At 37.3% G+C, this 22666-nt stretch overlaps 1 protein-coding gene and 1 non-coding gene across 4 annotated transcripts; one reads left to right on the top strand and one right to left on the bottom strand.

Annotated features, from left to right (window-relative positions):
* Positions 1-11740: 11740 nt before the first annotated feature.
* Positions 11741-11812, top strand: Trnap-agg (transfer RNA proline (anticodon AGG)). Its single transcript has one exon. It is a non-coding gene; the product is annotated as a tRNA-Pro (tRNA).
* Positions 11813-12245: 433 nt separating this feature from the next.
* Positions 12246-20970, bottom strand: LOC126055301 (retrovirus-related Pol polyprotein from transposon 297). 3 transcript variants are annotated; one of them, XR_010277263.1, is made up of 3 exons: positions 20737-20970; positions 13327-18623; positions 12246-12683 (listed from the first exon to the last, which is right to left on the bottom strand). XR_010277263.1 is itself a non-coding variant. In XM_064038532.1 (2 exons), the coding sequence occupies exon 2, from the start codon at positions 17361-17363 to the stop codon at positions 13689-13691; it is 3675 nt and encodes a 1224-aa protein (XP_063894602.1). In that variant the 5' UTR covers positions 17364-18623; positions 20737-20970; the 3' UTR covers positions 12246-13688. The 3 variants fall into 3 exon arrangements, 1 of the variants encoding a protein (XP_063894602.1); XR_010277264.1 differs by lacking the exon at positions 13327-18623; XM_064038532.1 differs by having other exon boundaries at positions 12246-18623.
* Between the last annotated feature and the right edge of the window lie 1696 nt (positions 20971-22666).

Genomic DNA, 22666 nt, shown 5'->3' on the forward strand with positions numbered 1-22666 from the left:
CCATTGATTTTCAAAAGTACGCTAAGTTCGAAGTTTCCGGCTCGGCTTCCATTGTATTCGATATTATATGTTCCCCGTGTTTCCGAATTCAGGAACTTAGCTCCCCTACCCTCATAAAAACTAGCCTATATCTTTTTCAGGGTCTAGACTACCCTTCCGTGGGCCCATTTTCATTGACATTAGTTCAGTTGGTTTGGCGTAAAAGCACGACACACAACCAGAAGTTACTTTCAGATTTATAACATTTCAACTGAAATTGAAAGTAGCTTCAAATCCGAGTGCATCAACCTCAAAACTCCCCAAACATCTAGTTTACAATACACCATCCAAAAGATTTAAGTTCTGTCACGTAAACTGAAACGTTGAATAATGCGTCTGAGTTCGCGTCTCACTCGATTGCATCTGCTTACTCCGCAGACCACGTAGCGTCGTGATATTTCCATGTCTTTTTGTGAAATATTTCGTATCTTGTCATTTAAGATGATATTTTATAGTTTCTGTTTATCTCGAGTGGTCAACAGAGTTTTTAAAGACCTGTCGACAAATGGAGTAACAGATAATTTTATTGCTTTAAACCTATCCATGTTTCTTATATTAACTGCTAATTTCTATACCCTAATTATGCACTTATTTGACATTACAGTGTATTATGTCAAAATTGGATCAGCAATCGCAAATGAACAGATAAGGTTGTAAAAATATAAATTCTGGTTAAAGTAAATTGCCCTTTAGTCCCAAAACCTCTATATTAATGTCCACGTAATATTTTTCATCATCATCATCATCATCATCCTTCTGCCCTTATCCCTATTTTTACTGTAGTCGGCGCAGCATTTTTTCTTCTTCCATACTATATCTATGTGCCACGTACTATTTTTTAATGGTGGATACTAAGATGATGAAGCAAAAATATAATTTGACACACCCGTGTCGTTGCACCTGTGCACATTGATAACAACTGGTTCTTTGTAACGTCGCATTTTAAATGTTTATTGCGCCGAAAATATCTTGCTTTATATAAATTAGGATATAAAAATATATTATTTGAGTATGTAAAGACATTATAAAGACAGATTTTGGAAATATAAAGATCGATGATAAAGAGTTTATTTTCCTTACATAATTTTGTCAAAGTGAAAATGACATGACATGACGGCATACTTCTTAATTGTAAGAAGCATACATACACATTGCTTTAATGATAAAATGCAGGACCACAATGTACGTGCTATAATATCTCTATACAAAATTCAAGTCCTATAAATATCCTCCCATTCCCTTCCCATAGTATAGAGTTACATACCCACATTATATCAGGAATATAACACCAGGTTGGACAGGCCTACACGTCACTAAATAAAGTGACCGAGGCAATTCATCAAGGGTCCTTTCTTACTTGCCACGGATTAATGAGTCAATGAAGTGATCATAGCCTTAATTAAATTATGAACTGTTTTCGCTCGCGACTTAGTTGGTGTATTAAGGGAACTGCAATCTGCAACTAGATAAACATTAGTCTATCTTCTCCAGAGTACCGTTTAGCTTCTTGAAGAATTTCATTTCAATCAGTTTAGCATTTTCAGCAAAAATAACCAACTAGCTTTCGCATTAAAGAAGATTTATTTTGTCTGTTTGTGATGCTTTCAAGTCAAAAGAGCTGAACAGATTAAGATTAAATATTATGTGGAAAGAAGTAAGTCCTTAAATACGACTTTAAGCTACCTACTTTTCATCCTGTTATGGAAAGAAATTCTCTCGAAGACCGCTTGTTACGGTTTGTTGATGAATTTTCTCACAAAAATCCCTCAATAATAGGATTCCAGATTCGATAAGCTGCCAAAGAAATAGGTCATGTTTTGCTACACCCTTTTCAAGTTCAATGGGTGGAAACAAAAGTTATTTTCTTAGTAATATTACTCTTCACATCTCGCAGTAGTCGGCAAAAACAAGGTTATTTTTATGAGGTTTGGTCAGACAAATCGATTTACTCGTTAGCATAGAAAAAATGTCTGGAACGGAGGTTTTCTATACCTAGCCTATAAAATACAAAGATAGAATAGAATTAGTTACAGAGAGGCATCACAAAAAACTTGCCTTAAACATTGATTTCTAGTAATAAATAAGTTCCAACCCTGAGTTTTGAGTACGTATATTATAATGTTATAAAACTTTTTCGTATTTAAGCCAAAACACAGAGAAACTGAGTTTCATAAGTTGATATAAATGAGCACTCCATTAACTAACTTAACTATGTCTTCTACCACGACCCAACCCTTTTAGTTGCCGCATGACAGAATATGAAATTTTAATTAAAAAATATCTAGCACAAAGCGACTGTAAGATGCGTGGTCGTCATGTGGACATTCTGTGGCGTAGCTGTGGTCGTTATGTGAAATATGTGGGCCTAATGGGTGTCGCGTAATACGGTTCTACTGCAAGTTTCAATTACGAAGGAATTTGTGTTATGAAATGTGGAATTTTGTGTTTTAACTGTCTTCGTTTTGAAGACACGCTGCTCGTACATTAAAGTAGGTATAATAAATTATAGTCTATACACACACATTCCTTAAAAGTAGCAGATGGTAGATGAGTAAGGGAATTTATATTTCGCAGTTCCGTTCTATTAGTTACTAGTCTATCTGTCTGTCATCTTGCAAAGCTAGTTTCTTCTAAAAATAATATACTTTTCAGCCTACCTACCCGACAGAAGTTCATAATATTCATAGCACAAACAAACAGCACTACAGAGCCACAATGCAAAAACTTGCGTAAAATTGCGATGCACTTTAAACCCAATACTGTTGCTGGTCTAGTTTCAAACAAAATTGCTGTAGATTTTATTGACACGAACTAAAATGTCCCAATATGCGGTGTGGCCACTAAACTCGCGTTTGTGTTCCGCTACGCTCGGTTGTTTGTCGGACAGTTAGCTCATACATGGCTCATACATAATGTCAAAGTTACTAAGGAAGTTTATAAGGGGAGTACATATGGAAATTCATTAGTGAAGTTCATAAAGGGAGTAAATAAGGGGAGTACATAAGGAAGTTTATAAGAAAGTACATAAAGGGAGTAAATAAGGAAGTAGATGAGGGGAGTAAATAAGGAAGTAGACAAGGGGAGTACATAAGGAAGTTTATATGTATAAGTAATGGTCAAAGCAGGCTTTGAAGGCCCGCGAACTACTTACTTAAAAATGGTCTCTACAGAGTTGCATTTATTAATTTAAATCGGCATACTTATCTTTGTTTTATCTTTATAACTGCTTCACACACTTTCTCTGCCACTAAAAACTTAAGCCAACCAATTTCAAAACTTTATTTACCAAAAAAACCTACACTAAATCGCTGCTCTCCAGGCCGCACTCCGAGCGCGGGGTGTGAAAGTAGCCGAATGGCAGTAGTTACGGCACTGGACCAGCAGTACGGCAGTCTACAGCAGTCTACGGCAGTCTACGGCAGCTCCGGCAGTCTACAAACAGATTGTGTCGCTAAGAATTTGTATCCGACCTGTTTGTATTTGTTCCCATTTCCGAACGAACCGATTGAACGGTTTTAGATTGAGTTATACTGTGTTTGTCGCCAGATATTTCTGCGTGAGGTTTGTGTGGGACGTTTAAGTTATCTTGCAGGTCTATTTTTGTTGCTATAAAGGTTAAATGCCGATTTAGTATCGATACATGAAAGATCGATTTAGTTAAGACTTTTGGAAGATTTGCAACATTTCGATTACACACTTTTAGTCGCATATTTTTATCAAAGTATAGTGTTATGAAGCCGCGGCCGTACTAAGCTTAAGCCTTCAAATATAAAACAGACCTTTATAAAAAAGCATACCAGCCATTAATTTCGCTCATTAATTTTGAAGTAGCACCAAAAACACGTGCTAAAAATTATGCCCTTCCGACGTTAACGACTCATTTTAAAAATTCACAATGTAACCCTTCTAGTTTCAGAGGGAAATGTCCAAGCAAGGACACCACTAAATCATACGGTCCGTGTGAATATTGTACGAGTCTCCATCCATCCTTACTTTGTGACAGGTGACAACGGCCTCGGCTTGTGGGTGACATTGTCACCCGCAGGTCTGCAGGTTTAACTGAAGGTGGCTTTATTAAGTGCTGCAATTGCTAAGTATTGGTGTGTTCTTTAGAAGTTTAAGCATCAATTTGGCAAATATATTCAAAGAGTCAGTCAGGACATGATTGGGTTTCCCAAGGTAGAATCGTTCAATGTTAGGGTAGGTTAGGTTATTTGCATTTTCTTTTCGGATAAACCAGAAATTCCTGGAATGAAGGAAATAATATGTTACCTACCATCAAAACATTTTCAATGAAATAAATCTAATAAAAGGCACAGGTAGAATTAAGGTGATCCCGATCGTAACCAGATATCTCGTGGGACGTTCAATCGACCAGAAATTGCACTTGGCTCGGATGCCAAGTTTCGCCAAGATACACCTTTGAGCTTCCACTAAAGCTAGCCAGTCGTTCTGACCACTTCTTGAGGCCATTCAGGTAAGTCTGAGACCTTAATGCAGGCTTTGATAAATTGTCCAGTGAACACGCAAAAGCAATTCGGAGCCACTTGAAAATTTCCACTGAAAAATAACATGCACCATTTTAGGAATCTGAATTTGCACCTAGTGAACTATAATTAATCTAATGCTGTTTAAAATTAGGTGACGATAGTGGAATACTATGAATGCATGAGAAAGATTTCTTATGCCTAAGCTACAAGTTTCAATGATGGCGATTTTTCGCTGAATCATTGGAAAACCTCCAATATACACATGAAGTTTTTTAATTTAATTCCTTTAATCACTGCTTATGAAACACTACGAAAGTCGTGACAAAGATCAAATTCCAGAACACAAAGACTGCTGGAACATTGCAATCCATCTTCCACAATGAAATAAACGCTGCAGCACAGAACTACAAAGAAACCAATTAATATCCACATTACGGCGATAAAAATCTTCAACTGGAGGAAAAGTATGATGCTTTTCTGGATTCCAGAAGCGCTGGGTACCCAACGTAGCATTATTCCATTCTAGCCTTAAAACAAACCAGTGCCGACAAGGAGATCTTGCACAAAGCTAATTTAGAGGCCACTGCATCTCTCGTTATTTATTACGTCCACTATTGCGAGATTCCAGTGTGGCGTGAATGATAAAACGAAGCGATATGGAGAGAAAAATGGTGGTCTGCTCCACGGAAAGAAATTGCCCAGTTTCTTTGTATGTCCGATAAATGTGTCAGAGGATTATTATGCTAAAATTTTATTGTGAATCCAAGGAAGGATGGATTGAAAGAATTGAAAGAAAAAATATTTCTGGTGCCATAATTGTTATGAATATAAGAATATAAAAGTGGTTTACTTCACGATTTGTTGTGTAGAAGACTTACATTTAGGTTGACATCAAAACTCAACATTGTGTCTATATATTGTACCGTTTGTAAACAGAAACCTTATAATTTTAAGAAAAGACCAAGAAGATATTTTACTCGGAATAATAGTCTTTCCTTGCACATAAACTTCTCTCTAAATGCTGCACTCCCCAAACAAAATCGCTGTCCTTTCACGACCTGACCCGATCATAACTTTCGACATGAGCACCGCTGTTTCATAAATATTGCAATATGCACCTTATCATAACGACAAATGGTCCAATTTAGGTAATAGGCTGTATTTTATTAATGCCTCAAGAGTTGTCCTCTTTGCCCTGGGTGATATTGTTACTTGATTTCATTTTTAAGACACAACTCGAAATATTTTGAAAAGAATTTTGTTGAAAGAATTTTTAAACAACGCTATGTGCACTATGTTGTACATAGGTACTTCTTTCCATTCATCACAGCGCATTAGTTTCGACGCCTTTAATAATAACAAATGTTGTGTATGGGTATTGCAAACACTCGCGGTCGCAATGCTTGCTATAATATTTTTGGTAGGCGCTTCAAACCACAAATCCCACTGACGGACGGGAAGCATTTTTTTTGTATTATTCACAAGCAAGTGTCGGTAACTTACTACCTAAAAACGAAGTTAGATTGCTGAAAATAAACAGCTTCGAAATTGAAATATTTGCTTATTTAAATAGCAAGTTCTGAAATGTTTCCTAGTGCCAGCACAACTAGAGCGATAAATCAAAAAGCAATAAATTACTCTCGAGAATACTAAACTTTCTTTAACAATATCCCAAGATTGCTGAGATCTTCGAAAAACGAAGATAACACAGAGCATTCAAAGAAAGCGATAGCCTTAACGATATTTTCTCGAGAAGACAGTTTTAAATGTAGTTAAACCGAGTTAAACTTAGTCCACGTTTTTTCGTTTCGCCGACTTGAGCTTAAACACAACAAACAAGGATGCTTGGGTTCCGTGACTTTAAAACATTTGGGAAATCCCCGGACTTACAGATAAAAATGTATTATTCATTCTTGAAATGTAAATCGGAAACTTTGCACTACTTTACGCCATTCAATACAACTTGTCTATCATATAAAAAAGAACGACAGTTTTACGTACAAGTACTTAGCTCGGAAAGTTTTTGATGCTTCCATCGTTCTTATAATCAAGATCAAACACATCGTTGCTGACCGTAGGCAGGCCATATCGTAAAACCCAAAGTGGATAGTGAAAGGACAAACTCTTCGCAAATATCTCCCTAAGTTATTTTTTACGAAACCCTAGGGATACAGGTGGCCTTTTTGCCAGATACGATACCCTACAACAGTGGTTCCTAAAAGCATCAGGCTATCACACTTAAAACGCAATATTTTAATATCCCGTGCTATTTCCAGCGTCCATAGGGAACCCGGTCCCTCAGGGTCTCACTGCCCTCCCCGGTACATTAGCATAAATTAAGCGAGAGGAAATTTCAGTGTCGACGCAAAAAATGTGTGAGTTAAAAAATATGGCAATTTAGCTTAGCTTTAATTGCTTTGGGACCGAATTAATTGTAGCCGAGCGATGCTTTCTTGTTTATTTTTTTGTTTCCTTTTGAACTAAGGTTATAAGGAGTAGACTAGATGTTTGAAGAAGGGTTCATTTGTTTACTTCGTTCGCCGAAAGGTAATTGCGTTTGGGTTTTTTGGGGAGAAACTTATTTAATTTACAAAAGTAGGTTGTTGGGTTATCTAGGTTCGAGGCAGTCTGTAAATAAGGATTTCGCTTTCTTATTTATTAACAGACTTGGAAACTTGCAGCTGATAAATTATCCTTTTGTCTGTTTTTGTCGCCATCAAAACAGATTCTTTAAAATCTCTTAATAGTGTTATGAATCCTCTCCGAGCCATTGAAATACAAAACATGTCGACATTATCAGAGAAACGTATGCAGCATCAATCATGGCTGCCATTTATCACATGCTCCGTCACTACAGCTGACTACATATGACGCAGTGTACCTACCACTGGGAAATGCACGAACTGTATTTTGGTATCAGATTACTTATTTTTTTACCAAATTACGAATTTATATTGAATTTCTAGTGTCCTGGTGTTTACAGGTCCGAAGATTTTCCTTTAAACCTATCATGAAATTGTTGAAGACTGCTGCTATCCAGAAGTATAGAAAAAGAGAAAATTGTCTTCGCACATAAACAGAATACCAATTACAAATGAATAAATTACCAACTAAAGAACAGCAATAAACATATTTAGCTCCAAAAACAAAGAGAAACAAAAGATAAATTCTACTAAACAGGTAATTTTCCATTTTCTTTTCGTAAATTGGGTCTGCAGGTACTAGGCCAGTTAATGAAAAACCCAGATACCAATTAACATACTCCGGCAAGTTCAGATACACTCGGAATTGGTTTTGTAAGACAAATGGGACCTTGGGATAGGAAGACTTGCTATCTCCTAATGGAACTAAACGATTGCATTCTAAACAGGGGTCTTCAATTAGTTCAAGTTTTCTTATTAGATTTTCGTGATTTTCATTGAAAGTATCCGTTGGGTCTGATCAGTTCGTAGTTTCCTCAATGAAAGTAGAAATTGGAAACTTCCACTGTTCTAGAGAGGTGAAATAAGGAAAAAAGGATCGTTCTTCCAAAAAGAAACAAATGTTAAACCAATAGTGATGATAAAATACTGATAAGACAAGAAATGTCCAAAAGTTTCCAAAATATAAAATGAATATTCTTGAACCAGTCTTCTTCAAAGTTCCTGAGGCATTAACAGTCACTAAAGAGGTCACATAGGCTTCACCACCATTTGACACTATAGCCCTAATCACCATACAAAACAATCAGGTCTCCAGGCTCATAAATACACCGTCCAGTATAGTGAACACTTGACTTTAACGCGTTATGCAGCGTACTCCCTGAGGCACCATAAGGACTGCGGTCGCGAACTAGATTACACTGCAGTGCCTGGTCTTCTGATTTAATTTACACGAACTAAGCACCGTTCTGTGGACTGCTGTCAGGAAACTTAGAGAGGAAAAAATATGCTGCTTAGTTTAAAAGATGGTGATACTTATGTAAACTTTTATCATGGTTGAATCGGCAATATGGCTGAATAGCTGATAATAATATGTGATACAGATTCAAGGGTATAAATGGCGTGACCTAAGGCCAAGAAAAATAAACGATTAGGTCTTCTTCAAATTAAATTATCTTAAATGTTCACAAAGGTATAGCTATACAGCCTACCTCAAGTCATAGGAGCTGACTTAATTGAACATTAATATAACCTAATAACACTCACCTTTCAAAAATTATTTCACTTTTTGATCAATCATAAAATAGTCAATTAATTAAAATTCTGTGGGAAATCACCATGAGTCATGGACATACACAAGGTGTGCCAAACACTTGTCGCATTCCGTCTCACACACTATGTAACTGCTTATTTCTTAAACCATATATTATCTAACGTCCGTCACACATCTGTCTAGTAATTATGTAATTATACTACTACATATTATACAGTATATACTTGAGGTCACTGACCACCGTGAGTCATGTCGTGTGGTGTGTTGCGAAAGTTCCGAACTTGCAACAAGAATCTACTTGAAGTTGAGCGGATAATTAGGTGTCACAAACTTGTGTTGCACTTTGCTAGAATGTTCAGCTATTTGCACCCACTATTGTATGTTACTTTAGATGTGTAGCTTGTTTGGATAACGAGAATGAGATTAGAGGTAACCATGTGTTGCTGATAAAACTGTTAAGGTCAAATGCGAGGGCCCAAGAAGAAAACTTGTAGAAACGTTATATGGGATGCATTATATACCTACATATACAGATGCATTTTGTTCAGGCACGATTAAGATCTGCCTTGTAAACATCCTACAAATTACATAGTTTCGTTTCGTAATAATGTTTTATTTTGGGGCTTCACTGTTAAACTAGTCAAAAGCCCTCTTAAGAAGACCGTCCAAAATCCAATCAATACCATAATGCATACTAATTGGCAGTCCAGTGTACAGTTGAAACATCGTTTGTAGTACGTCATTACCATCGGCCTAAGATCATTAAACCAACCGCTACAGTAACTTTTTCTGTTCCAAAGGTACCAGTCGTATGTGCATCAAGTTTATACTTACATATGTTTGTCAATTTTATCGTTAGCATGCGAAACGATGTGATACATATTACTACTTGTTGCCCTGCTTTGTCGTATTGGGTTGACCAGGTAACTGGGTTGAGGAGGTCAGATAGGCAGTCGCTCCTTGTCCTTGCAGTCTAGCCGGATGCAGCTGAGTACCAGTGTTTTACTCAGCTGCATCCGGTTAGACTGGAAGCCGATCCGAATATTGTTGGGAAAAGCTAGGCATATGATGTTGCCCTGCCTTACTTCTGCCTTACTACGCGTAAATAGCCCATCATTTTCGCATGTGCGGTTCCAGTTGGTTCAATGGTCTGAGTAATCGGTCGCTACTGGGGCAAACTGTGAGAAACTGTCTTTTGTTTTAGATACGCGATCGGACACTACGATACGTTTGATCGGTAGGTTCCTATTGTGGAATAGTGGATACCCACCATTGGTTTGTGTATCGTTAATTAGATATTTTGTGTGTGTTGCAAAGATCTAGCCAGTTACAACAAAAATTCACATCTTAAAAGTATCTAGGTGTTGGATTGAACTTAATGCATAAGTAAGACCTATGCACTGGCAGGTTCAATGGTTTTCTTGTGACAATGCCCATCTACAATTGGTATTTATGTTTGGGGTTTTAGTTTAATTACACGTAACTCACTGATGACACTAAACTTAAAAACATTATCATGTTAACCATCTATTTAATACCAATTTACAAAACACCTATAATCACCAATGACTTAAGTCCCTACCTGGCACTCGAAGCAATCCTCACCCCTCATCCCGGTCCATTGACGACGTGATCGCATTATCATAACATTCATCTCGTAATTACTGAAGCGAGCTCGCGAAGTACTGCAGAACAACATTACTCGCTTCCTTAATAACTCACCAAATTATATCAATTTGAATTTATTTTAAAGTAGCTGGTTTATTCTTGGTGTTTTTGTTATTTTTAAAGTGGGTCTCTAGATCCAATCATCTATTCTTTATCTACCGAAGCAAGGACATAATTATTTTTGGCTGTTCTATCAAAAAATAGAAATAATTGTTAAAACAAACTATACGTACTTGAATAAAACTCTTACTAAAAATATAATATGGACTTATGGATTCCCCACAAAAAAAACTTACTAACATTCTTCGAATAAACATTGACTTGGAACAAAAGGCTACCATCCCAAATGGCACAGATATAAGCTGAGCTATGTGCTTGTCTTGTAACAATAACAAATTATAATTAACGCAAAACCTACTTGCTTGCCTGCAAAAACATCTGTAGCAAGAGCATAAGCCACAATCGCACACACAGAAGCCCATATCATCACCACAACCCAACCATTTCAACCCTTTACAATCCCCTACAAAAAAACACCATCTTATTAAATTGTCACGCCTTATCACACCATCTCGTTATCACTGGCATGCCCATATCATGACGCGTTAATGTAAATTGGGACTTACACGAATGGCGCGCGATCGTATCAGTTAACACCTTATCAGTTACGTTAGTGATAGTGATTGTGTTACTGCTATTGCTTCCTCGATTGTCAGTGTGAACGCTTCAAGGGTAACCTGAAAGTTATGTAAATTGTTTGTCTGATGCGTTTTTACTGCTAGACTACTCAAAGATTTTAGTAAAATTAGGCACACGGATAGTCTCAAGAACCTGAGAAAAGTCGCAAACTGTTTATAACCTGATGCGGAAAGTAGTGGCCTAGGTGCGCTGGTAGAACCACGGGTAATAGAGAGTGTATGCTTTTGACACTATTTAGCCACAGGAAATAAGTCGATTCATATTATGGAAAGTGCAAGAAAATCTTAACCATTTTAATACAGTAAAAATAAAGGTTCCCTTATGACACTTTTTAGTTACTTACTTAAGTTCGTAGATAACGTATTAACAGCTTTCTCGTAATAAGTTAAAAATAAAGTCGATTACATCTTACTTTTACAAAATAATGGCAAAGAAATAAATGGAGATTAGATTATCGAACGTTAAGCAATATTGTCGATATTGTGCGAATTATCTCATATAATACAATGCAATGATTGTCACGTTGTTTTTTAATAAGCTGGTTATAAAGTTCGATAAGTGTGTGACCCAGATTGTGCCAAGAGTGAAAGGTGACACAGATCTTAGCGTGTCGATGTATTCAAACTGCTATTTCGAGACGTTTGTCAGCTGGCTCGTTGGTCTAGGGGTATGATTTTCGCTTAGGGTGCGAGAGGTCCCGGGTTCAAATCCCGGACGAGCCCAAATCTTTTGTAATTTTCTAACAACTACTGAGTATTTTTGAACAGTAATAGACTCATTTATCACGAGGTTTTAGCTTAAATTTTGTTTTTTGGAAGTGTTTATGAACTAAATCGTATTTCCGTAAGAAAAGTAAGAGTTTTTTATATAAATCCTGATTTGGGCCACGATACGCGTTGAATAATATAGCAGATACATCGCTTGACATTCGCACTTGCGAATAAACAGGAAGTGTGGGGGTGTTTGGGGTGTTGGAGGTACCAGGGGGTGCTGGGGGGTGTTACGACGTGTTGTATTGTACATTTGGATTTAGTTGATTTTTATAATTTATCTTTCTTTAGCCGACATGGTGTGTTTTCGTGAGGAGAAATCCAAATACTTAGATATCAAACATCAACAATGGTGAAAGAATGATCATAAAACATCCTGTATTAGAAAAACACTTACGAATTCAATGATAATATATATATTATATGAACTTAATCAATTTTCACAATATCGCAAGTCGCAACCGCCATGCCTCTTCGAATGGCCGCCTCCGCGCGACTCTTCACCCCCGCTCTCTCTTGGGGTTGCCAGCTTATTCTTTTAAATTATTACTTTTTGAATAATTTAAGTTATACAGCTAATAGACGGCCGTCCTGTTAACGGAATGACCCTATTCCGTGTCGGCCATTCGAGCTGTACGTGGTATGTCCTCATACAGTTTCATGATAATGATTGTGAAGTAAATCAGTTTCCATAATTTCTTCAAGTTAACTGCTTTACTCCTATAATAATTTTGTCTATTTTCTTCCGCTCTTTTGAAGTTTATTTCTCCATCCGCCTTTTGTAGTCGTCCAGAGATTCGGTTGGTTTAATCCAGTAAAGGGTCTGTGGATATGAGAATTAAATTAATTAGTTAGGTTTTGGTGTCAGTCAAACAAGTTTAAGTTAATGTCTGGCCACTAATTCAGTGAATTTTATGATTTCCAGAAGTAAAATATAATAATATTATTATCTTTACAATTATTGCAAAATACTTGAGGTTGATTTGTAGCGTTATCTCTAATATTTAATTTATTAGATTAGTTAGTTACGATAACAATTAATGGTTCTCTAACGTATTATTAGAGAGGCCAACTAGTAAGTAAGATACAAATCTGCATCGATTAGTGCCGTCTTGTAGTTTGACGAATTGAACGTCTTAGGAGAGCGCCCCGATAAATAAGCATCCTTCTCCAACGTTTTCTTTGTAGTGTGACGAGCATCGCGTGTTTCGGTATCCTTCACTAGTTTCAGTGAGCACCTTACGCCACAGTATTCTTTAACGAGTTGAACGTCATAGGAGAGCGCCACAATAAATGAGCATCCTTCTCCAATGTTTGCTTTGTAATGTGACGAGCACCGCGCGTTTCGGTATCCTTCACTAGTCTCAGTGAGCACCTTACGCTACGGTATCCTTCAGTCATCATCACTCAGACAATTAGGTGTTATAAATGTCGGTTGGTGACCTTCACCACCAATTTATACGTACATGGTTTGTATCCATTTCCACCAACAAAGTGAACGTAGTGGCAGATTTTATTCCTCCCTTGACTCCGGTATATCCTGGAATGTAGCCTTAGAGGAAGGGGGAAGTTATCTAGGTAATATCTACTATATTATAATAGTGAGTGTTGTATGTACATATTATTAATACACACACATGTATGTAGATGTGTGATGCCTGTAAAATATTAGGTAAAGGAGTAAACTGGTGGGAAAGATATCATAAGCTAGTGATACATATAAGTATTAGTTTCAGCTAATAATATAATAAAACCGCTATAAAATCTGTAAGAGTAGTTTTATTTAAGTGTTTGATACAGTAAACGAGTAAGTGTCAGAAATCACTATTCAGTTAATGTCGGAGTCGCTGTCGGTTAGGTCGTGTGCGTCACTATTGTTGTCAGTATTAAACGTGATCCACTTCTTTAGTTGATCAGCAGGATATATGCTTTTATATTTCCGTTTTGACAGACCGTCAATACTGGAAATTTCATACCGATCATTTTTGAGTACCGCCGATATTTTATATGGTCCTCTAAATTTAGGAAGAAGCTTCTTACTTTTTCCGGTTGCGGGGAGATGATGGTTGGGGATCATGACTAAGTCCCCTAAATTAAACATCTTGGTAGGTGCCTTGTTGTTGTCATATCTTAACTTCATCTGTTTCTGACTATCTTCTATATTTTTATTGGCTAGCTCGCGAATTATAGATCTTTGTTTTTCTCTGTCAAGTTCGTATCTACTCGGTTCGTTTCCATTCGGTTCTTTATCAGTTGATTCTTCCGTATTCGGTTCCTCGTCATTGTCAGTGTTTACGCTGTCGTCTTCCCGTAAGGCGTTAAGAATGTTCCCTTCGTTGGGTCCAGTCGTTCTTTTACCAAACACGATTTCGGACGGAGAGACTCCAGTAGTTTTGTTTCGGGTATTGTTCAGGCTCCACTGCACATTTTCTATGTGCATGTCCCAATCTCGTTCATCCTGACCGTGGTTGGATGCGGCTAGAGACTCCAGTATGGTCCGGTTATATCTCTCGATCTGCCCATTTGCTCGCGGGGTTGCCACGGAGTTTTGAACATGTTTTACACCTATAGACTGGACGTATCGTTTAAACAATAGGGATGTGAAACTTGTTCCCCTATCGCTGATTATGATTTTTGGGACACCTACCACACAGAAAATGTCCTTTAAAACTTTTATAGTCGTTTTGCTTTTGAGATTTCGTACCGCTTTAATGAATATAAATTTACTATATCCGTCAATAATCCCTAAAATGTATTCGTTTCCATTTTTGCTTCTTACAAATGGACCTAAGTGGTCCATATGTAAGGTATGAAAGGGGGTGCGCCCTTTGGGGATAGGGTGCAGGTAGCCGCTGCTTTTGCCAGTCGACGCTTTGTTATAAGCGCAGTTGAGGCACGACGACACGTATTTTTTGATGAATTTCGTCATTTTGGGGAACCAGAAATCTTTTTGTATCTTGTCGAGGGTTTTATCTACAGAGAAATGCCCAGATTCGTCATGACCCATCTGGCAGATGCGCCACCTAGCCCCGTTAGGGACAACCCATTTAAGTTGATCTCCAATTTTTCGGTATATCTTATCATTTCGTAAAACATAATTTTCCATAATATCCTTTATGTCCCTCTTATCGGTGTTTAGTATCGATCTGACTAGTTTCAGATGTGGATCCGCCAATTGTACCGACTGCAACCAGTCAGTGGTCCCAATATTCATGATCGCCAATTCGTCCCCGTCCAACAATCCGGGGTCATCTACCGATGTTATGGGATTGCGGCTTAAAGCGTCCACGTGTCTCATACTCTCTCCAGGTCTGTAGTCTATTGTAAAGTTATACTCCTGAAGCAGAAGCCACCACCGTGCAATTCGAGGAACTAAGTCCCTCTTTGTTAGTGTCGTTCTAAGGGCATTACAGTCGGTGTATACCTTAAAGTTAATACCGATGAGATATATGCGAAACTTCTTCAACGATAGAACTACGGCTAGAGTTTCTAACTCATAGGAGTGCAAAAACTCCTCTTCCTTAGTAGTCTGCTTACTGAAATAAGCTACCGGTCTCAGAGGTGACTTTTCATCGGGTTTTTGAAGTAGAATGCCTCCTACTCCGTGCTTACTTGCATCGCAGTGTACTTCTGTAATGAAACTAGGGTCATAAAGGGCCAATAAAGGCCGCTGAATCAATTTGGCTTTAATTGTATTAAACGCTTCTTCTTGAGGTTGTTCCCATGACCAGGGCACGTTGGCCTTCGTGAGACTAGTCAACGGCTTGGCGATAGCACCGAAGTTCGGAATAAATCTTCGGAAGAAGCTTGCCAAACCGACAAATTGTCTCACATGATGTATATTTGTTGGGACCGGAAAAGACGCGACGGCGTCGATTTTCTTGCTTCCAGGCCTTAGGCCGTCTTTGGATACCTCATACCCCAGATAGTCTAAAGATGTTTGAAAGAAATAGCATTTCTTAACATTGAGTGTCAAACTTGCTTTGCGTAACGACTCCAATATTTTCCTGAGTTTGTCCAGCCCGTCATCTATCGTCGTGGCTGGGGATAACAAATCATCCATGTAAGGCATTGCCAGATCGTATCTATCCTTACCCAGAGCCTTGTTGATCATATGTTGGAATACAGCAGGAGCGTTCACGAGGCCAAACGGCATCCTGGTGTACTCATAATGTCCGTCTGGTGTAATAAATGCGGTTAAATGCTTGGAATCTTCCGCGACGGGAATCTGATAGTACCCAGACTTAAGGTCGAGACTGGTAAAATAGTTTTTACCGCTCAAACGATCTAACTGGTCATCTATGACCGGCATTGGGTAAGAATCCTTGATAGTTTTCTTATTCAGGGCTCTGTAGTCCACACATAAACGATACTCGCCGTTTTTCTTTTTAACAAGGACTATGGGGCTCGCATACGATGAATTGGATTCCCTCACAATGCCAGAATCAAGGAGCTCGTTCACCAAATTTCGAACTACCAGTTTCTCTGTATAGGGTAAGCGGTAAGGCTTATAGGATATAGGTACATCGTCCTGTAATTTGATATGCATTTCAGAAATAGGGGTCCTACCGAGTTCGTCTAATTCTAACGCGAAACAGTCCCTATAGTCGTTCAGTAGTGTTAGTAGTCTATCACGTTGGTCATGCGTAGCGTCGGTACCTATATTTAACATGTCCATAGTCAAAGGTTTATAACTATAAGAATTAGTACTGTCAGACTCTATTATGTTATTTACCTCTAAAACTGGTGTATGCAAAAGCGTAGGTATATTAGGTATAGGTAATGCACGAGCTATAACTTTGTCTTTTCGCATAAGGACTTCTTTTCCGGAGTAATTAATTACTGGCAACATCCCTACACCATCACCAACCTGATATATGCCAGGAATTGTAATAATTTCCTCGTCCATCTTGTAAGATATATTCCCAGGTATGTATATATATCCAGTGTGTTGGTTTGCGTAGCGGATTTTGATGTTAGTCATTTTACCAACCGTAGTATCTTCCGCGATTAACAAATCAACCTTTTCGGGGAAATCGGAATATAGAGTTAGGCTTGTGCTAGTTTTGTATACTACCACACCTGGTCTTTCCGTAAAATTTTGGCCAATTAGTAAATCTGTACTTAAATACTCATCTGGCACTATGTATATGTCTACCTCAGCCTTCACAAAATCCAGTACTATCTCAGCCTTTGCTTTCCCAATAGGCTGAATTGTTCCAAATGCGAAACCTCTAATGTGTAATAGATCCTTAGAATCTAGTTTTAGGGACAATTCGTCAGCCAAACTTTGTTTGCCGATTGTACATTGGCTGCCAAAATCAAGGAAGGCATGTTTCTGGTGACCGTTGATGGTCACCATCTTGTTATATATGTTTGTTTTTTCATTGTTACCGGTAATATGTAGTACTTTATTTTCTGAACTTCCTTTCTTATCGTCGGTGGTTGTTTTAGTAATCTTATTGGCTTGATCTCGCCTACAGTGTTCTGCTATATGGCCCATACGATTACACTTTACGCATCTTTGCCATTCTTTTGTGCATCTTGGTGCAGTATGCCCATTTTCGGAGCAGTTAAAGCATTTAATACCCGAAATTCTACTATTTTGCTTGTATCCGGCCCTTTTCCGTTAAAATTGGATTTATTTATTCTATTGTTTGGTTGCGTTAGAGTCTTCCGATTATCTTTAAACGTTTTAGCAGTAATACTGCGCAGATATCTTAGGAGCTTGTTTGGGCTTCTAAAATTCGCACCCTGCGCGTTTAATCTAATATTACTATCATAAATCCCATGTATAACGCAGTCTACTGCGTCCTTTCCCTTTATATTGCAGTGGCTTATCAGTTTAATTTTGTCGTAAAATATTCTTCGAGAGTTTCTTCGCGCTTGCTCCTCCTATCCAGCATTTCTACTAAACGGTCGGCGTAATTCCTGTCATCCGGAAAATTTTCTAGAATCTTCCGCTGCCATTCCCTCCAACTAAGGTTCACTGACGATAAACCTTCATACCACCGTCGTGCTAGACCGTCGAGTTTGGGCAATGCGTGAAAGATAATCTGCTTATCACTCCAGTTGTACATATCAGCAGTCTCGTTAACCTTTTTGATCCACGATTTTGAAGTTTGCGTTTTCAGTCCTGGATCGAATTTAGGTATTATATCGTGCGCTCCTACAAACGTATTGCGGCTGTGGTTACTAATCGCACTAACGAGTCTTTCCATTTCTGAGTGACTGGATCGCCTTGGTTTAGTACGACGGTCGCGATGACGGCGCCGAGAGTCGTATGTTCTGCTATCCCTTGACCTCGATCGTGATTCGCGTTCAGCTGACGACGTAGACGAGCCGGTGCTCCATTCGTCAGAGCTATGAGTAGTCTTAGACTGTAGGCTGTCTGATCGGTTACTGGTGGAGTCTGAGAAATAACTATTATTACGCCGGCGGCTGTGAGATGAGTCACGACGGTACCGTGAACGGCGGTTTCTTGAAGTGGATCGTGACCTACTCCTGCTTTTCCTCTTAGTGGTTCTCAGCCTAGATCCGGAACGTCGATGCCTGCGACGTTCATGATGACCACTTTTGCGACGTGGTCGTCCGCGACTTGGGCTGCGTGACCTACAACGCTTCTTTCGAGAGTACATGTAACTATCGTCTTTTCTCTTGGTTGACCTTGAACATGTTTTACCCGTAGGTAACGGCGGCGTGAGACCGTCACGTGCGTAATTCTCCATCGGCTTAGCGATAAATATATATATTTACTTTCTCTCTATATTTTTTTTTTTTTTAAATGCAAATTCCAAGTTCAATTCGTTAAGTGGATAAGTTTGTAAGATTAATTGATGGTTAAGTGATATAGATTGTATAAAATGAAACGTAAATATATATTTGTAAAATAATTATCAAGAAGAGAAAGGTGGAAGGCGGAAGGTGGAAATAAATTGGTGCGATTAGTAAATTGATTGTTAGCAAAAGCAAACAATAATAGAAAACCCAATAGCTAAAATATAAGTCACTATAAAGTCAAACATAAATAACTATATTTAGATAATTCAGTCAAAAGTTAATCAAAAGTTTTTTTATTTTAAATAGGCCTGCATGAGAGCCTCTCATGAAAAGTCGGTCATCATTTATCAGTCAAGTCATCTTTACATGTCTGAGACAAATGGGGTAGAAGCAGTAAGAGAAACCATACTAAAGTTATACAATACAATAAAGGAAATCTTTATTTTCTTTAAATTATTATATGCTAAATACATTATTGTATGTTGCATCTAAAGAAAGGTATCTGAATTAAACCTCCTCTGTGTTATAGATCACCATTTATCGTTCTAAATTTGTTCAGAAATTTAGTTATTTATTGTTTTTGTTTTTATTCTTAAAGGAAAAATGGAGACAAAAGTTTTTGCATTATAGCTCAAATACCCTATAAATTTAAGTAGGGACAATAATTTCAGATGTTTATGTTTATGCTATAAATTTATTAAACTCAAGCTCAAATTTATAACAATGATTTAGTCAAGGTTCAGCTAATTAATTACCACACTTGAGATCAAATCAATATGTTAATAAAGTTAGCTTAAGTAGCTTTGAATAAACTTTGCTTTGAAGACTGGGTTAAGGAAAGTAAACAAGCATGCCTATGTAATTTTACGGTGAACATAGTATGATTAATTATTATCAATAAAATAATAGAAGAAATATCATATCAATATCAAGGAATATCCTTTCTATATATTAGTATTTATTTATAGACACATACTACTAAATAGTTGTGGTGCCCTAGTGGGTAAAGAACCAACTTATCAGGTATGAATGTGTGGGTTCAATTCCAGGTCAGGAGAGTACCATTGCTATTTTATTATTAATTATTTTGTAAATACTTTTTATTTGTTTAACCTAAAATGTTTACTCTATTCCAACTCTTTTTTTTTTTTTGGAAATCTAAATGTACTATCTTAGTATATCTTGCACCAGGATTACTGAGTTTTGGAGGAAGTGTTAACTGTAAGTCTGAGCTGTCATCGAACATCCTTGTTGTTACGGGTAGTTAGAATTCAGTAAGTCTGACATCGGGTCTGCAAGCGGTATTGGGTACCCCTAGTAACAGGTTTTAGAAGGTCAGATAGAGCAGTTGATCCTTGTAAAACATTGGTATAACCCAGGTGAATCCCATTAGACTGGAAGACGAGCCCAACGTAGTTAAAAATAAAGGTCTAGGGAGATGACGATGATACATACATGCTGTAAAACACTTGTGTTGCTATTTCAATTCAATTCTATATTTTATTGCACTCCATAAGTTTCATGAAGGTTGTTTTGGTACACTATGGACCTTGTAAGGCACGGCAACATAGAGGAGCTTGACCGTGGGAGCTTGTTTTATAACTATTACTATAATTTCATATATACTAGTCGAAACAAACAGTTCAATAAGTAAGTACTTCGTATATTTTGTGATTCTATCTATTACCTATTTATTTTTACTTGGTACTAATCTAGAGGAAACTCCGCCCCTAAGACGACCCACTGACCGAAATGCATACTTGACGCGTCGATTTTCTATGATTACGGATAATTACTTGGGTTATATGTTTCGTTACTAATTGTGTACTATTTGTGTGGTATTTCTTAAATCGTTTGAATGCAACATGTTATTCTATGATGGCTTCTCGGAATTCGGAATATATGATAGTCAAATGTTGTCGATCCATTTACTGAACATCGATGTAATTATATTATTGCTATATTCAATCCTCTACGTACACAAATAAATGTGTACACGGAGTAATGCAGTTAACTAATTATTCGATACTTAGAAGAAAGAAAACAAGTTTTGTTTTGTCGATTATACTACTTATAAAATGTGTTCAATAACATACCAAGTTCGTGGAGCGATGTGTACTTGTCACTTCTGAAATATTAGAAAAACACTTACGAATTCAATGATAATATATATATTATATGAACTTAATCAATTTTCACAATATCGCAAGTCGCAACCGCCATGCCTCTTCGAATGGCCGCCTCCGCGCGCCTCTTCACCCCCGCTCTCTCTTGGGGTTGCCAGCTTATTCTTTTAAATTATTACTTTTTGAATAATTTAAGTTATACAGCTAATACCTGTGTATGGAACACATCCTTTTATGTATCGCCACATGTTATGAAATAATAAAAAAATGGTGTTTACACAATGATCTACTAAGTAAACTTATTTACGTATATTCACGGACTAGTAAAAAAGTACGTGTATCTTAAAATAACCTGAGTGGATATTATTCTTTACTTTCTTTATTAAATAAAGTTTATTTGTATACTAGATATTTTATACCGCTACGCAATTTGTTAATATTTATTCTCTTGATAACGATAACTAAATCATAACCAGCAGTCTCATTATCGCCCATTGGCTGACTACTGAATTTTGCCTGGTTATCTTTATAGTTAAATGGTGTAACTCACCCTAAAACACAATAACACAATATCCTTAAGATAAAAACCTCTTTCGAAAACAAACAATTAAGGTTGATCGACTGCCCCCGGCTAGTGGCTAATTAACAAAATGACCGGCTAAAATGTAACCATCTCACTTCGGCCAAAGTAGGAAGATCACGGTCATGGAAAACATAATGAGGAGCGGACATGCCATAACGGAAAATCCCATAAGCAAGCAACGTCACCAAAATAAGAGTGTTCGATGTATGAAGAAAGTTACAGGCTACGGCCTCATACGCCTTCTTTAGCACCACCCATTTTTTTGTAAAACCAAAAATCTTCGAGAGATATGTTAATGATCCCGGAAGCATCGTTATTTCACTCGTAACTGACCTAGAAGCTGACCTACCTGTCTTATGGCATCTCTCAACTTTCCTTCCTCCGTGGTCAGTGCCAGACGTAAATGAGATACATGCATGATAAAGGATTTACCTGTCGCTTGCTTTTGTTAATGGAAAGAGGACCTATTAAGAGGAGATGGGTAATATACAGACTACAGTTATAGAAAGAGTTTTGCTTTACTCTAGTTTGGTAAACGTTAAAAATAGCTTATTGATCACATGCTTCAAATAGTCGTTCTGAAAATATACTGTTTGTAATTAAATAAATTGTGCTGAATAATATTTTTTTTTCTATTGAAAATCAGTTGTTAAGTTTTCTTACAAAATCAGCAAATGCCATAGGTTACCTCACACCTATTTCAAGTTAAAAAATAATACACAAGTACCTACTTTAACCAGCCAAGCGTGTACCAGGAATTTCGCGAAATAACCAGGTGAAGCTGACACGTCAAATACTCGAAGCAATTTGTAAATAACGAGAAAAGTGATACATTTCCTAGTAATAATAAAATTTTCTTTGAGTAAAGGAAAAAGGGTTTTTATTTATGTAAATGTCAAGTGATGTGATGCCTTGATGTTTGAGAAATATTAGTGTAATGAGTATCATGTTAGGATCCTTAGAAATTATTATTGTAGACTAGTTTTTTCAGTCGGTTCCAACCGCGTCCAAAGGGAATTACCGCATGCATTGGGATAAAATATAGCCAATTATGTTTCTTTTTAGGCTTCAAAATCAACAAACACGGTAAGGATTTGAAAAGACTTATTTTAATGTACCTAATATTGTGTATTTTTCACTTTCTAATACATAAGGAAAAGACTTAAGAATTTTGTGGAATCACGTCCTTATACATATACACATTCCGACATTCTACTACCGCATAATAGAACTAACGCTAATCAACAATAGTGGTAGTATTTAAAGCAATAGTAAACATTTGATTGAAAACTGCGTAAACTACAATAATATTCTATT

Source organism: Helicoverpa armigera, chromosome 16 (assembly GCF_030705265.1).
Source record: "Helicoverpa armigera isolate CAAS_96S chromosome 16, ASM3070526v1, whole genome shotgun sequence".
Lineage (NCBI taxonomy): Eukaryota > Metazoa > Arthropoda > Insecta > Lepidoptera > Noctuidae > Helicoverpa > Helicoverpa armigera.

What these genes read in the sequence shown, in the direction of transcription:
- LOC126055301 (XM_064038532.1), bottom strand. Translation starts at nt 17,363, where the DNA reads ATGGGCCATATAGCAGAACACTGTAGGCGAGATCAAGCCAATAAGATT.